Source organism: Eschrichtius robustus, chromosome 3 (genome assembly GCF_028021215.1).
Source record: "Eschrichtius robustus isolate mEscRob2 chromosome 3, mEscRob2.pri, whole genome shotgun sequence".
Taxonomy (NCBI): Eukaryota; Metazoa; Chordata; class Mammalia; order Artiodactyla; family Eschrichtiidae; genus Eschrichtius; species Eschrichtius robustus.
The window spans coordinates 95,175,269-95,193,003 of record NC_090826.1 but is presented as its reverse complement, the minus strand read 5'-3'; the positions used below and the strand labels follow the sequence as shown (position 1 = coordinate 95,193,003).

The following is a 17,735-nucleotide window of genomic DNA, read 5'->3' as shown; positions in this document are numbered from 1 at the left end:
CTACAAAGCTACAGTAATCAAGACAATATGGTACTGGCACAAAAACAGAAATATAGATCAATGGAACAAGATAGAAAGCCCAGAGATAAGCCCACGCACTTATGGTCAACTAATCTATGACAAAGGAGGCAAGGATATACAATGGAGAAAAGACAGTCTCTTCAATAAGTGGTGCTGGGAAAACTGGAGAGCTACGTGTACAAGAATGAAATTAGAACACTCCCTAACACCATACACAAAAATAAACTCAAAATGGATTCTAGACCTAAATGTAAGACCGGACACTATAAAACTCTTAGAGGAAAACATAGGAAGAGCACTCTTTGACATAAATCACAGCAGGATATTTTTGCATCCACCTCCTAGAGTTATGGAAATAAAAACAGAAATAAACAAATGGGACCTAATGAAACTTAAAAGCTTTTGCACAGGAAAGGAAACCATAAACAAGACGAAAAGACAACCCTCAGAATGGGAGAAAATATTTGCAAATGAATCAACGGATAAAGGGTTAATCTCCAAAATATATAAACAGCTCATGCAGCTCAATATTAAAAAAGCAAACAACCCAATCCAAAAATGGGCAGACCTAAATAGACATTTCTCCAAAGAAGACATACAGATGGCCAAGAGGAACATGAAAAGCTGCACAGAATCACTAATTATTAGAGGAATGCAAATCAAAAGTACAATGAGGTATCACCTCACACCGGTTAGAATGGGCGTCATCAGAAAATCTACAAACAACAAATGCTGGAGAGGGTGTGGAGAAAAGGGAACCCTCTTGCACTGTTGGTGGGAATCTAAACTGGTACAGCCACTACGGAACAGTATGGAGATGCCTTAAAAAACTAAAAATAGAATTACCATATGATCCAGCAATCCCACTCCTGGGCATATACCCAGAGAAAACCATAATTCAAAAAGACACATGCACCCCAATGTTCGTTGCAGCACTTTTTACAATAGCCAGGTTATGGAAGCAACCTAAATGCCCATCGACAGACGAATGGATAAAGAAGATGTGGTATATGTATACAATGGAATATTACTCAGCCATAAAAAGGAACGAAATTGGGTCATTTGTTGAGACGTGGATGGATCTAGAGACTGTCATACAGAGTGAAGTAAGTCAGAAAGAGAAAAACAAATATCATATATTAATGCATATATGTGGAACCTAGAAAAATGGTACAGATGAACTGGTTTGCAGGGCAGAAACTGAGACACAGATGTAGAGGACAAACTTATGGACACCAAGGGGGGACAGCGGCAGGGGGGTGGTGGTGGTGGTGTGATGAATTGGGCGATTGGGATTGACATGTAAACGCTGATGTGTATAAAATGGATGACTAATAAGAACCTGCTGTATAAAAAAATAAAATAAAATTCAAAAAACAAAGTCTTTATGCTGACACTTGCTGTTTATATATTGGGATAGTCAATTCACTTCTTTAAGTAATAATTTCTTTGTGTGTAAAATAAGAATTGTATCTACTCTATCATAAAGAATTTTTGTTAGAATCCCAAGAAAAAAGAAAACAACCCTGTAAATTTACATGTTATTAAATTATTATATTTTTGATTAAGTAAGTAAAAAAATTTTATCCTCTAACAATGAATTGCAGCCTGGACAGTAATCAAAATGGAAATAGTGGCTTGTAGTTTACTGAAAATACGGCAGTTTTAGTTTAGGGACTTGAGTGCAAAATTGGAGCTAAGAAAAGGCCCTCCTCCATTTCTGGTCTTCTTCCTGAGTGTCCTTTAAGGTTTTCATTTATTTGTAGTAATAGGATCAAGAGGAAAACTGAAGATACTGTGCAGTCCTGAGTTGATGCTGAGTGCAGCATAATTATTTTATAATTATTCGGGAGGCATCTGTAGATATGATTTCTTCATAGAACAATGGTGGTGATGCTCTTGTATGGGGACCTGCTAACTCACAAGCGAAAGGGACAAATGAGGTCCTCATACAAATGAAGATTATTCTTCTTTTCTTTCTTTTTTAAAAAAAATTTCCAAAAGATGTAAGATTTAGCTGACCTAATTTTAAAAGACAGATGTAGAGGGAGAGAGGGGAAGATACGGCAAAAGGCACAGAGGTAGAAAACCCCAGTAAGGGGAGAAACTTGATTTCTTAATATTTCCCTTCCTTTCCTTCCTGCCTGCTAGTTCTACAAAAGGTGAGCAGTTAGGAGGAGTTAGAGTGACAGGGGTACTAGGCAGAGACTTGAGTAAGTCTACGCTGAGGCTCAGCTAAGAAGGAAAGCTCTCCTTGTACCTTAATATTTGTTGATGAGCTTCATCGTGGTCTCTTCTGTGCCTTCAAAACTGTCAGTCAGCCTGTTAATGGCCACTCATAATTCGAATTACGCCAAACTCTCAAATTCAGAGACTTTCCTTCAAATGAGATGAGTGGCCCACCGAGAAATGAGACCCTGAAGACTTCTTTATCTGACAGCCTGGCTGTTGGCGGTTCCTATGAAAATTATAGTAAGTCAGCACGTCTGCAGGGTCGTGAAGCTGTATTAGAAATTGTCGACCTTCCCACAAGATACCCTTTCTCAGCTGAGATTGAAATAACTCATTTCCTAAGCTGTGGAGGTTTTTCCTGTTACGTAGCCTCAGTTAACTTTAGGCCATTATTGCCAACGGTTTTAGAGAAGTACATGTTTATTCTTTCAAATAAAAAAGGGAAGCGATCCTGTTTGCATTCGTATCGTTGAGAAAAGTCAAAATGGTTTCTACACACATAGAGGGAAAGGAAACCATATACTTTATAAAAGGAGTAGAGGGAAAAGAGAGTCTTTAAGCATTTTACAGTGAACTTTAGCAGCCTGACCTTTAAATGTTTCCTTTGTACAACATCAGTATCACTAGCATTGAAGTGGTAAGATCAAGAGGCAGGGCCGTGAAAAACCACTTAGCTTCTTCTGTTGTGATAGCTATTTGGTTATGAAACATTTTCTAATCCAGAGAGCTCTGGCCTGATGTATAATTTTCAGGGTGTCTCAGACCTTGAACGTGTTAAGCTTTCTTCTTTGAAGGTTTTCTGCATCTTTATTGAGTGCTTTTCAACCTGTAATAAATAAGCAAGCTGTTGATGAATTTCTGAAGGAGCAGAGAGGGTGAGCATGGTGGCTGAAGACTGTGGGCTGTATTAGAATGTGTCACTTGTCACTGGATATACCTGAGAGAGAGGCTATGGAGTGTCTCCTTGCCAGACCTTTTCAGATAAAGAGAAGAATTCATTGACTCAATTTGTGGCCCCTTTCCACATACCTTGTTCCCTAACTTGCTAACTTACCATTTTCAGGAAACACCCCCACTGTCCTTGCAGTGCTCAGGACAGAGCTCTGGGTATGATTCTTAATTCTTCTTTTCTCCCTCACTCCCTCCACCCCACCCGTGTTCAATGTTACCAGGTATTTCCTTTCCATATTACCTTATAGAGTTCTTTCCCTTTCTCCTTCTACCATCCTAGTCCAAATCACCATGATTTTTTTCCTTAAATGAATATGACAGCATCCTATTCTTGTCTTATCTACCCCACATAATCTCCTTAATAAAGAGAAAAGAAAACCAGTTAATTCTGCACACTTCAAAATGGAGCTAGTATAACAGAGTCGATAAGGATATATAGGCTCTGTAGCCAGAATGTCTGGATTTGAATTATGACTCCATTACTTTGGCATATGCAGTTATATAAAGTTGGGTAAATGTCTAAGCCTCTGTATATACGAAAGAAAAAAAATAAAACTTTCCTGATTGAGGTGTTGTGAGGATGAAAAGACATAAACATTTAGCATCGAGCTTGGTATATAGCAAACACTCAAAAATGACTACAGTAGTCATACAATGCAAAATTGAGAATTCCACTCTCCTATTTAAAAACCTCAATGTTTCTTCTAGGATAAAGCCCACATCCCTTGGGCTTGCTCAGTAAGTCCCAGCTCCCCTGTCCAGCCCTGCTCTCACTGCCCCCCAGAGGGCTGTGTCCATTCTGAACCCCTTCTCCCGCCCCCACCAGCCCATTCTTTGTCTTGTCTCATCCTCATGCCATCCTGTGCCGTTTACCTGGACACCCTCACACCCCAAGTCTGGCACTTTCCCTTCTGCTCCCTGAACATCAACCATTCCGCCTCTTTTTGTGGCTGACTCCCGCTCACCCTGCAGTGAGTGGGAGTCATCCTTGATCTGTTACTCCAGAAGGCTGTCTCTGATACTCCAGGACTCCCGAGGGACCTTTGAATGCCGTCTTCATAGCATTTGCCATGTTGTTATGTAACTCCACGTTCACTTGTCTGTACGCTTTGCCGGACTAGAATATCTCTTTTGAGGGCAGAGTTTGGGTCATATATATATATTTTTAAGAATAGCCAGTTCTTGGCAGTTTCATTCAATTAACCAGGCTTCCCTTGTGGCTCAGGGGTTAAGAATCTGCCCGCCAATGCAGGGGACACGGGTTCTATCCCTGGTCCGGGAAGACCCCACATGCCGTGGAGCAACTAAGCACATGCGCCACAACTACTGAGCCTGTGCTCTAGAGCCCATGAGCAACAATTACTGAGCCCACATGACACAACTACTGAAGCCCGCGTGCCTAGAGCCTGTGCTCCATAACAAGAGAAGCCACCACAATGGGAAGCTCGCACACCACAATGAAGAGTAGACCCCGCTCAACGCAACTAAAGAAAGCCCGCGTGCAGCAACGAAGACCTAATGCAGCCATAAATAAATAAATAAATAAATAAATAAAATTTAAAAAAGGAAAAACAACCTACTGTCAAGCACTGGTTGACAGCATTAAATAAATGAATGAATGAATGAATAAATAAATAAATAAGTACCCAATTGAGGGGGGTGATGTTTTATGAAGTTTTATGAAACTTCATAAAAGGCAAGTCATTAATATCTGTTAAGAGATAAAATGCTATTTAGACCTTTTGTGTATCCTGGATACACAAAAGGCAACTCATTACTATTTGTTAAGAGAGAAAATGCTATTTCGACCTTTTGTGTGTCCTTGATTTTGGTAACTATCATATGTGGATATATTTAATATTTAAAAAATCCTAGAGTTATTTAATTCTGGTTTTTAAAATCCTAATCCTAAATTCTAAAAAATCCTAAAGTTCTCTCTTATAAATCAACTAGGTGATTTAGCAAAGTTATATAATTTTTGGTCAAACGTAAGGTATGGTTATGAACTGAAATAATGAGGTGTATCTGTCTTTGTGCATCGGGTCTGAAGACAGAAGGTTTTAAGCTGCTGGCGATGCTACAAAGGACTATCAGCATGTCAAAACACCAACAACATCCCTAGGCATAAAGAAACTCTCCTGTTCACCAGTCTTCAGTGAATTCAAGTTTTCTCTTTCTTAAGAGAGTGAGATAAGAGTTTGCTTATTAGGCATTCCATAAAGAAAATGATAGGATTTGGAGAGGTACTTTGAAGACCAATTAGTCCATTCTTGTTTACATTAACTCTTTCTGTTGCAAGTGATAGATTGCTTAAGCAAGGGGTGGAGTTACTGGTTCATTTGATATAATTGGCTCATGTAATTTGGGAGTAGCCTGATGCTCAGCCTTTGTTTTCTAAATACTACCATTTACCATATAAATTGAAACGGAACTGTTTGGAGAAATGGCTGATTACAGAACTTGGGCAGAGAAAATATGACGCGGGCCTGGGACAGCTTGGTGTAAGAAAACAAAGACTAATGGAGTCGTCAAAAGGTCACAGAAGAGACCCCCCGCATGGCCAAATTTGGGACAATAGGAACATCAAAAAGACTAATGATGGCAATTAATTATTACACAAACAAAGATTAAAAAAAGGAGGGTGGAGGGCAGGGGAAGCTTGTCTTTAGGTGAGAATGCTAGCTAATAAATGTGGAAGGAATGATAGAATTTTGCAGTCCCAAATGGAATAATCAAAGCAAAGGTTATCAGTGGATGCTAAATCCATGGTGAAAAATTATCGGGAAATAGGACAGCCACATGGTAACAAATTATCACCCCCAGGCTTTATTAATGTAAAGGGAAACATGTACCTTTACAATAGAGAGATGTGACAATAACCATCTTAACCAAGTAATCAAGCCTAGCATCAATAATAATGGGTTACCCTAACATTTTGTATCTTCTGATATGATGAACTATGACGTTCACAGTATAAAATATTTTTTCCAAAATTGTTTAACTTGTATCTTGACTTAGCTTTGGGTCATAGGAAATATAAGTGATGGGGAAATAAGTTTAATGATACCATGAGGAAATACTCAGACAAATGCCGAATGCGGGACATTCTATAAGATACCTAGGTCTGGACTCTTCCAAAAGACAGTGTCATTAAAAAAAAAAAAAAAAAAAAAGGCAGCAGGATTTAAAAGGTACTGCAAAATTAAGCAACCAAATATAATGGATAAAACTGAATTGGACCCTAGATTGGGTGTGGATGGGTGGGATAGTGTAAAAAAGACATTGGGTAGGCAACTGATGAAATTTGGACATGGAATGGATATGAAATAATATGGAATTGTTGTTTATCTTCTCAGGGTGGTAATGGTGTTGTAGGTATTTAGGAAAATATCCTCATTCCTAGGAGATGCATGTTGAGTAATTTAGGAGTGAAGTGCCATGGTGTCTGAGCTTACTTTCACATATGAATTTTTATAAATATATAGAGATATGGTTGGCACACAAAAACCCATATGGCAGTATGTTACAGTTGTTGTGTAAATGGAGTGTTCATTGTACTATTCTTCCTACTTTTCTTTTGGTTTGAAATTTTAGAAAATAAACTGGAAAAGGAGAAAGTTCAATGTAAGGAAAACAAAGCAAAAGTCTGGTGGTAGGTGGGCAGGCAGGTTGACAGGTCCAGCTCTGTCCACGGCTTCTGTGATGGCATTAGGGCCCACTCCCTCCATCCCTCAACTCTGTTCCTGTACTTGCACAGAGCCGTTAAGGGAAGTGTGATCTTAGTGTTATTAGCCAATTTTGGAAAGCTACTAAAATTTCCAACTGTGATTAATAGAGAAGCTTGTCTTACTCATTTTTAGCATTCCCAGTGTCTGGAACATTGTGGGCATTCAAAACCTGTTGACTGAAAAAATACGTAAATAAAGGGGTGACCAAACTTGATGATTGCCTGGAAATGTGAGAGCATACCAGTGACATTCTTCAAATCCAGTAAATATTTGTGGAATTTAATAGAATTGAATTAGTTAAGGGGCAAATAAGGTTAAGATTGGTTCCAGAAGTGAGGGAAAGTTCTGTTTTTAAATCATCTCTTGTATGCATACAGTAATGACAACATTTCTTTCTTTTTTTTTTACTTTCAGTAATGATACTTTTTTGAATTAATGATCAAAGCACTTGAATGGAGGTCTACTGTAGTTTTTCCTACACAGGGGAAAATTTGAGTTTGGTGTGAAATCTTCAGAGGGTAGCATGTGCAATTATGCTTTGTTCCTTGGTGAGCTATGAGTTGGGCTCTTAATTATGTAAAAAATATTGCAAGAGAGATGTTGCATAATCCCCAAGAGAGTAATTATTGTCTATCTTGGCAGAATGCAAGGCTTTTAATCTGTAAATAAGCAATTCTATGTGAAAGAGCTACATGTAGAGTGGTTCCGTGTTGTAAAGGTCTCTTATGAATTTTTTAAAATGAAAGCAGTAACTGTATGTGCAGTTTGGCTGCTGCCTTTGTACTTCAAAGGGTTTATGATGCTTCCCCTGTGGTTTTAACCCCTCCTGAAATACTTAAGCCTCAAGAAGGATTCCTGTAAAGGGTAAAACTATGTCTGGGTTAAGCCCATGAAAAATCTGAATTTTTCCAAAGTAGAGGAAGTAAAATGTGCTTTCTGCAAACTAAAAAACAAACCAAGATGGAAAACAGAACAACAAAATAAAATATTGACAGTGCTTTAAAAAAAAAAAAAAAAAAGCAAAGATGCAATAATTAGCTAATATATCTCTCACTTATTGGAGGTTAATAATTTTATTTTTACGTGTGCCATTGCAGCTACTATTTCCGAAATTCAGTTTCAGGATATGTGTGTACTATGCGTAGGTGGATCTGCATTTTAGATACTGAAAGTAAATTCTGTTGGTTGTCTAAGTTGCGATAGCGTCTGCCTTCCCCCTTGTCCCTGTTAGTATCGATGAGCTGAGCATGTTCTCCAAGGTCAGTTTCTCTGCTTGAGCATCAGACCCTTCTCCTTTGCCCACTCAAGGACTTCCTTTGGGCGACTGTCCCTCTCCCTTGTGTGACCATCTTTCCCCTCTATCAAGTTATTCCTGTCAAAATAGAAACATGTTGTAACAGCTTCCATTGTTAAAAAGCCCTTCCTTGACCTCTTTCTCTCTGCCTACCTCCTCAATCCTCTGTTCCCTTTTGCAGCAAAACTCCTAAGAATCTATATTCTATCTTTACTTTCTCTCTTCCCATTGTCTCTTGAAGTTGCTCTGCTCAGCCTTTCCCCACCCCCATCCTCCACATGGAACCTACTTTTGCCAAGGTGCACCCATAACCTTCACACAGCCAGATACCCAGGACAGCACCTGGTCAAAACCTTATATGAGTAGCAGCAGCAGCTGACACAGCTTATCACCCCTTCTTCCTAGAAACACCTTCTTTACTTGGCTTCAGGAAAAACCTGTTCACCTGGTTGTTCTCCTTCCTTACTGGTTCCTCTTTCTCTGCCCCTTTGTGGGCTCCTCCTTTTTTCCTGATCTAAGATGACTTGGCCCCAGGTCCTCTCCTCCCCTCTTCTTTCTCTCAAAGTCATCTCAGATAACATCATGGTTAAAAATGTTTTGTATACTCTAAAGACTCTCAGATTTAAGTCTGGAGTACACACCTGTGTCCTGGACTCCAGACTTGTATATCCAGTTGTCTGCCGCCCTGTGTCCCATTGGATGACTAGTAGGCATCTCAAATTTAAGAGTCAAAATTGAACACCTGGTCTTCCCATGGCTGTCTCTCACCCAGATTATTGTAATAGCTTCCTGTCTGGTATTACTGTCTCTAGTCTTGCTCCAGCCCCTTTTGATCTATATTCAAAAAAACAAAACAAAACAACAACAACAACAAAAGAAGCTCTGAAGAAAGAGCAGTAGGAACTGTTGCAGTCCAGGAGGAGATGGAACTGTAGCTGGGCTGGGAGTTAGAATAGAAAAGGGAAAAGAGAGAGGGTTATTGGCTAGAGGAACGGCAAAGTTCAAGCATAGAGGCAGGAATGAACACGGAGTAATGAGCACCAACAAGGAGAACAGCCTGACTGCAGTGGTGGGGCATGTTATAGAGGGCCTTAAAAGCTCAGCTGAGAAGTTTGTACTTGCTATGTCTGTGCATATTTTGTATACGTGAGAGGGGCCTGTTTACAAACCTGCACTTGAAACTCTAGGACTGTGCTGTCCAGTATGACAGCAACTAGCCACGTATGGCTATGGAGCACTTGAAATGGGGCTAGTCAGAATTGAGATATGCTGTTAAGTGTAAAATGCATACTAGATTTCAAAGATTTAGTACTAAAACTAATTTCATTTAAATGTTTTATGTTGATCATTTGTTGAAATAGTAGTATATTTAATATAGAGTTAAGTATTATTAGAAAAAAAAATAAGCTGCAAGGATATATTGTACAGCACGCAGAATACAGCCAGTATTTTTTTAACTTTAAATGGAGTATAATCTATAAAAATTTTGAATCACTATGTTGTACACCTGAAACTTTATTGAGGTATAGTTTTAAATCAACTATACCTCAATAAAATTTTTTAAAAGAAAGAAAAAAAAAACTTTTAAAGTATCAGACTCTGTCCCAAGGTCTCCAATGACTTCCCATCTCATTTAGAGTAAAAGCCTGTCCAACAGGGTCCTTCATCATCTGACCTCATTGCCTTTCCAGCTCACTTCCTGCCTTGCTCCTTATCATCCACTCTGCTCTACCCACATTGGCCCCTTCCTCAGACATAACCTCAGAAGCTTCTGCCTCAGGGCCTTGGCATGGGTTGCTACTTTAGTCTGAATACTCTGTCCTGTAATTCTGCATGGTTGCTTCTTTACCACCTTCAAATCTCTGCTGCTTATCTGTCCTCTTCTCTCTGACACCTTCTCTAACCATCTCGCTGAAGCTCCCCACACCTCACCCAGCACTCCTGATCCCTCCTCCTGGCTTTATTTTTCTCTATTGCACTTATCACCATATGAAAATAAAAATATTTACTTTTTTGTTTTTGTTGCTGGGTTTGTTCTTGTCTGTCTCCTCTTATTAGGATGTAAGTATCCTGAGGGCAGACTTCCGTCTGCCTTGTTCACAGCTGTGTCACTGGTGCCTGAGAGAGAGTGGGTAATCATTTAAGTACTGATGAGGGAGTAATTGAAAACAACCTGAAAAGTGGATGGATACTTCGTTGGCATTTCCCCAGCGTTCTGGGCATGACAGAGGATAGGTAGCACTCAGAATGATTCGCTATATACTAATAGCTGTTTCCCATTCCTCAGTTTCTCTGTTTGAAGAACATAAGGACATTCCTCACGGCCTGTTGCGAGACGTTTGGAATGAGAAAGAGTGAACTCTTTGAGGCGTTTGACTTGTTTGATGTCCGTGACTTTGGAAAGGTAATTACATTTTATTTTTTATGTATTTTTAAATTCAAGAACATTTTATCAAATAACTGTTGTTTCTTATCTTGAAGTAGGACATGTGACTGAAGTGGTATCTGCATTATGTAGTTAAATTTTACATGTAGGTGGCTTAGCCAAAAAAATAATAGCAACAACTGTCCAAATGAGATTAGAATTATTATTTTTTGTTATTAAAGCAGTATAAGGGGAATTTTTTATCCAGAGGTAACTTTTCCTGTTGGTTATCTCGGAGGGCAGGATTACTATTTCCCATCTTTTAGATAGTTCGTTGGGCTGTCATGACTGAGGACCAGTATTCTTTCCCTCCAGTCTTCTCCAAACCTGAAAGGCCTCTAATTTTTGGAAGTTGAGAATGTTCTGTTGCCTGTTTTGGCATTTGGGTAGGTGACTTGCAGAACATATGGAATCGCTGAAATGTTTGAGATTGTTGAATAACTCCTATTGCTTGGATTTCAGCAGATACATGTTAGATTGTTAGATTTCAATGACATTTGTCACATGTAAATTGGTTTTAATGTTTGCTCTTATTACTTGTATGTACACCAAGCACTTGTGTATAATAGGTGACTTCCTTTCAAAAGAATCAAAAGGAAAAGGATAGAAATCGTCCTTTCAAAAGTTACATTCATTTATTTTGAAGTGATTGGGCATAAAGTTAAACTTCTTGTGTCTGAGAAGCCATAAAAGAGTCAGGCAGTTAGGTAACCCCTGATGTCATAATTGCATTATGAAAATAAGCAGGGAAAAACCTAAAAGATCTTGAGAAGTTTGCTCTTACTCTGATAATTCAGGTGCTAGTATCTCATCAAAAGGCTGTTTGAGAGTGACACTTCATTTGATTTTTAAGATGTAATATTTTTTGTCATACATCTTTACTGGAGTATAATTGCTTCACAATGCTGTGTTAGTTTCTGTTATACAACAAAGTAAATCAGCCATATGCATACATATATCCCCATATCCCCTCCCTCTTGAGCCTCCCTCCCACCCACCCTATCCCACCCCTCTAAGTGTAATATTTTGATTATAAAATAAAAAGCAAGCAATGGATTGGTTTGCTTGGCAATGGGAATAAATAGCACAAACTTGAAACAGAAATGTAAAAAATTTGATGCTGACGTGCAGCAGGTATGGGGAAGCCAACCTGCCCAGGGAGAAAGAAGGTGTGGGTTCGCTCTTGGTCACTTTGTGATCTGGACTTCAGCAGTCTTCTCCATCATCAGACCACCTGCCCACTTAGAAGTCTGTACAAAAGGAAATGGGTATAAAGGATATGGTTTTTAGGATTCCTCTTTCTCTGGCCAGCTGTGATTTAGTTGTCTTGAGGTCCAAAAAAGTGATGGAGGATAACATATGGTGATAGTTACAAGGAACTGAAAACCAAGCCTCCCTGTAAAGAAGTGGTGGCACAGTTGTCTATGGCCATGAAGTGAAGCCATGAAGACAAAGAGCAGTCAGAGAGAATCCCAGGTGAAGTGGACAGTCCTCTAAGCTGTTGGCCCAGAAAGATGCCTTAACAGCTTATAAAGATATCTTTTGCTGTTCTTTGACCTTTCCTCCTATTTTTTTTAAAAAACTCTTCTTTGATTTTCCTTTATTTCCTCCCTCTCTTTTGGGGAAATGAAAAAATGAAAGAAAAGTCTTGACTTTTTAAAGCTTTTCAAAAAGCTCTTCATTTTTTTTTTTTTTTGTTCGAATTTGTACAAAATGGTGTTGACAAAGACTGTGAAGTCATAAAAATTGTTTAGAAATGCATGGCTTTGTTTTAGTGGAATAACATTGCATGCTAGCTTCTTACAATGGAAGCTTTGTAGGAGAGCTGAGGTTATAGAAAGTTGAATATAAAGGAATTAACCGTATGCTTCTCATGGGTAATCATAGTTCTGGCTTCTTAAAATATTTTGGCAGTGGTAAGTCTGAAACAGAATTAAACCTGGGATTGCGGATAGAACTTGATCCTATATTTACCACTTTAAAATTACATACATTTTTGCTACTGCCAAGATTGTGCAGCTATCTCTTCAGAACTGTATTTGACCTAAGTGAACCACTGAAAATTAAAGAATTTAAGGGGCTGTTCCATAATTTACCAGTATTATTGCTATTAAACATAATCACTCTAAGCCAAACCACCATGCCACCACTTATTGAACCCTTTTTTTTTTAAAATTAATTAATTTATTTATTTTTGGTTGTGTTGGGTCTTCGTTTCTGTGCGAGGGCTTTCTCTAGTTGTGGCGAGTGGGGGCCACTCTTTGTTGCAGTGCGCGGCCTCTCACTGTCGTGGCCTCTCTCGTTGCGGAGCACAGGCTCCAGACACGCAGGCTCAGTAGTTGTGGCTCACAGGCCCGGTTGCTCCGTGGCATGTGGGATCTTCCCAGACCAGGGCTTGAACCCGTGTCCCCTGCATTGGCAGGCAGATTCTCAACCACTGCGCCACCAGGGAAGCCCATATTGGACCCTTTTGATGTAGCAGATATCTTTTCAATCTTCAAATATATTTTTTAATCCTTATAACAACCCTATGAGGTGTAAGTACCAGTATTATTATTTTCCTCCTTGTACAGATAAGCAAACCTGTGTCTGAAATCCACGTATCTAGTAGAGATTGGAGCAGTGGTTTGACCCCAGATTTGACTGGTTCTCCACTGCTGTACAACAGAGCAAACATTCCCATAGCCAGTACCCTGAACCAGCATGGGCCTATGTGCTTTGCAAGTATTGACTCAATTCTCATATCAATCCCACCATGTAGGCTCTAGTACTGTCCCCATTTACAAATCCTAGATTGTAAGTGATGGATCTTGGACAATTCATGCAGTGTAACATTTTTAAGGTAAAAAAAAGTGAATGGGTTGCTAATTTAGAGACAAAGTAATTTCTGGCATTGTGAATATCAATCTTTAACAGGATGTAGACAGGTTAGTTTGTTTCTCTCTGTTCCTTGAGGCATAATTAAATTTTTTCAATGAATTTAAAATGAAAAATATCTTTGTGTGCTCCCGGTGTGCCTTAATTCATACAAATAGTAAATCTAGGATCCATGTATACTTGGTACCATTTCACCTAGGAATATATTAATTGCAATAACAGTATCTAATGTTTTTTTACCTAGGAATATATTAATTGCAATAACAGTATCTAATGTTTTTTTACCTAGGAATATATTAATTGCAATAACAGTATCTAGTGTTTTTTTGTAGCATTTTGAAGCTTGGAGAGTGTTTCAGATCACTGACCTCATTTGATTCTCATAAGAGCCTTGTGAAGGAAGGAAGCAAGTGTTCCCAGTGTTCAGATGAGGAAACTGGGAGGTGGGGAGGTTAAATGGTGACTTCAAGTTCTCCTTACTTGGGGACAGAGCAGGATCTGGCGCTCAGGGCTTCTGACTTCCCAGCCCTCTGCTTTTCTTGTCTGCTGCCTATGTTTTGGATCTCACTCCTGTGTGGATGCTTGCTCAGGGAAAAGGATGAACTCACAGGAGAAAAACCAAAGGAACGTATGAAATTAAAAAGCGCAAGTGATCTGTCACTTGGAATCTAATTACACTTTATCTTTAGAAAGAGAGGAAAGATTCAGGATACTGCATGAGTTATATTTAGGGTACTGCGTGCGTTAACACGAATGAATGACAATTTTCCTTTTCACTAATGAGTAAATGAAGAGAACACATTTTGGGTACTCTAGAAGGGCTTATGATAATTTTGCCTTTCAGTGTTAACTTTAATTTCTAGTATTGAGCTCTTTACCCACTGAAAATAGGGTACTGATTTTAATTCAAACTCACATGTCAACAAAAATTAGAATAGTTCTCAACACTTTCTATACTTTGGTTAAAAATCATGCAAGGATGGAGAATGAGTTTAGTAACTTGAACTCATTCAGGCGTCAGCAGAGAGAGGCCTTGAGGTTAACTCTGACTCTCAGGATTGTTAAATACAGTTGGCCCTTGAACAGGGGGGGTTTGAGCTGTGTGGGTCCACTTATAGCAGATATTTTTTCAATAAATACTACACGATCCGTGGTTGGTTGAATCTGCAGAGGCAGAACTGTGGATACGGAGGAACCGTATATATGGAGGGCTGACTAAATTATACGCGGATTTTTGACTGTGGGGAGGATCTGTGTCCCCAACACCTTCCCGCCCTCTGTTGTTGAAGGGTCAACTATGCTGAATAAGGTTCCCGCCAGAGGTGGAGTCCTGGCCTCAGCCTGCTGAGTCTTCTCCCTGCTCTGAGGTGGGAGGAGCTTAGGTGCCCTTTCAAGAGCCTTTACCACCTCCTTCTGCCTTTGGGTTTATGTTTTCGTGTGATTCTGAAAAATCATTACTTTCTTACTTTTCAAAAAGATGGATCCTTTTCTGGCTTTCTAGTAACAACAAGAACAAAAAGTAAAATCTTATTAGTTGACCTCTCTGCTTGAGAAATGTAATTTAAAAAAAATCCTTTCCCCCCAGGAATGTTAGAAATTATTAATTTCTTTTTACATTGCAACAAGATCTGTAAATTTGCTCATTTTCATGCTGCATGTAAAGGATTTTCCGTTCCTCTGTTCAGATTGTCATTTTCTGATTAACACTTTTGTTGTTTGGAAACATTTCCTGCTGAGCTGTCTGTTGGCACACCTACAGTGCAGAAACACATGGGATTTTTCTTTAATGAGAACATTTCTAGTGAGTAACAGAAATCAGGCTGCTGCCGCTGTGCAGATGAGTGATGAAGTCAGTTCCTTCCCCGGCAGCTCTAGGTGGATATAAGGGCCTACTTCCTGCTACCCACAGATGTCACGTCTGTTGTTTCAAGTGTTGTAAAGCACCTGACACGTGTAAGGTGATATGTTTTCTTGAATCAAAGAGAATCACAACTGGCTGAAGGTAGTTCCAGCTGATGTTAGTAGCAGTAGGGTAGTTTCTATGTGTTCAGGTTCAGGGCAAGCACTGTCTAAAGGAATTCAGAGCATTGGCTTAGGTGTGGATCAAGGATTCAGGTAAGAACATTAGTTGAGAAGAGGTAGTGTTGTGTTTTGGCTAAGAACGTGGTTTCTGAGTTGGATTGCAGCTTGCACTCCTTATGGTATGTGATCTTGTGCAAGCTACTTAATCTCTTTGAGCTTCAGTTTCCTCATCTATAAATTGAGGTTAGGTGAGAAATGAAATGATGTATGTAGAGTGCTTAAAAAGAGTATCCAGGTCCAAAGTATGTAGTACTCGGTAAATATTAGCTGTTCTCACTCTTATTGTTACTATTATTACAACTGTAATTACTGGTGTTAATGGGCTTCAGGTTCAGTGGTAAACATAGGAGTTGAATTTTGAATTGAATGCAAGAACTAATGATATTGGAGGAGCAAGCTTGGGAAAAAACTGTTCTTTCTACTGTGCTACAGCGTTAATCTATTTTATCCTGCACAGCTGTCTTTCTCCCTCCTTCTGTGACATTGGATCTCCTTTGAGAAAGCACCCTTTTCCCTTTGCCCTTTGCCAATCATGTAGTTTGAGTGGTTTAGTCAATTATAATATCCCATCCCTTTGACCAAAGTGATGAGTTCGGGGATGGGGCAGGTCACTCAGTTAGGACCTGTATGATGGTTTAAGACATTGGCAGGGCCAGTTTTGTTTTTGCTCTCCACCTGCCATGGAAGTGTGTGGATACAAGGCTTGGAGGGGCTACGGCCATCTGGGAACCACATGGAGTTTCAAAACAGACCCAGTTCAGTGAGAGCAGAGCTGAGGAGGACCCTAGTGGTATCATGTGAGGCTGGACTCATGCTGTGCCCAAAGCCAAATATATGTATCTGTGGATTTTTCTGTGACCTGAGCCAAGACAGTCTTCCTTTTCTTCTTCCTCAGGCCAGTTTTCCTTAGTTCTTCCAACCAGCAGTGAGAGAAATCTAAGTGATTCACCTGGTTTTGTCTGTCACATGATTTCAGTTGTGTAGATAGGTTAACCTTTCTTCTGTTACCAACGTTCCACACAACTTGGAGACCATTCTGTAGTGTCTCCATCTTCTGTCATATACAGAAGAGGAGATACGCAGAGTCCTAGAACATCTCCGTTTTGCAGCATGTAAATAATTACATAGAAGGACCATCCGAGCTTCGTGGTAAATGCTTTCTCTTCCTTACCTTTGACCCAAGGAGTATCATAGTTACTCTTCAGATTTGGAAGAAGCTCTGAGTCATCAGGCATCCTTCCCATGTTTGTCTGTGCTCTACAGGGTCAAAAAAATGGGCATGCATGCCTCTGCAGATGAGAACTCACTTCTTCCTGAGGCCCCCAGCTGAGTATATATATTTGGACCCTACAGAATGATTTGAAGATTACCTTAAAACTTCAGGGTAAAAAAGACTTAAAGAGGCTGGTAAATCCTTCACCTGGAAATGAATAGGGCTTCATTTCTTCTTCAATTTCTGTCCCATCTGTAATGCCTTATCATGTCTTATGAGAGTATTTGCTCAGGATGTGTCCTATAAGTTTGTGTGTTTCCACTTTTTCACCCTTCCCAGCCTGAATTGTACACCTCAGCGTATATGTAGAAAGAAGGGTACAAGGACCTCTTCCTGCCCAGTGTGTACTAATACCCCAGGCCAGCTCCTCAGCACTCATACCTGGATGACTGGATAATCTCCATATTCTCATTCCCCGCTTCCAGTCCTGTGTGTGTGTTGGGAAGTGCACCCTTCAAAGCGCATTTCATTGCATCCCGACACAATGAAACTAGATACTTGAAAATCTGTAATGATTTCCTACTACCTGTATATCTCTTGGCAATCTACCTGGCTTTCCTGGTTACAAGAAAACCCTCCCAACCAAAGGCTCCTGAGCTTTTCTTGGGCATGGGTGGCCTCAGGGTCCTCACCGTGGCATGGTTTGAAAGATCCTTATTGGCTACTGCATGCACGTTGATCAACAATTAGAAGCATTTTTTCTCATATCCCTATGTACCCAGCATGAATCATTTTGGTATTTAAATATAATCTCTCTTTTTATAATTATTTGTTTGCTCTCCTACTCTTATTAGAAGTTTGACATTTCTCTCTGAAAGTATTTCCCGTCCTAAATTATTCAGGAGTCTCTGG

The 17,735-nt window shown here is 39.6% G+C and overlaps 1 protein-coding gene across 1 annotated transcript in view; it reads left to right on the top strand.

The window, feature by feature from the left end:
• VAV3 (vav guanine nucleotide exchange factor 3) overlaps positions 1-17,735 on the top strand; it is a 386,424-nt gene that overhangs the window by 73,441 nt on the left and 295,248 nt on the right. The window contains exon 2 of the mRNA XM_068540417.1: positions 10,514-10,630. Coding sequence (XP_068396518.1) covers positions 10,514-10,630 — 117 coding nt within the window. The remainder of the gene's footprint in view (positions 1-10,513; positions 10,631-17,735) is intronic.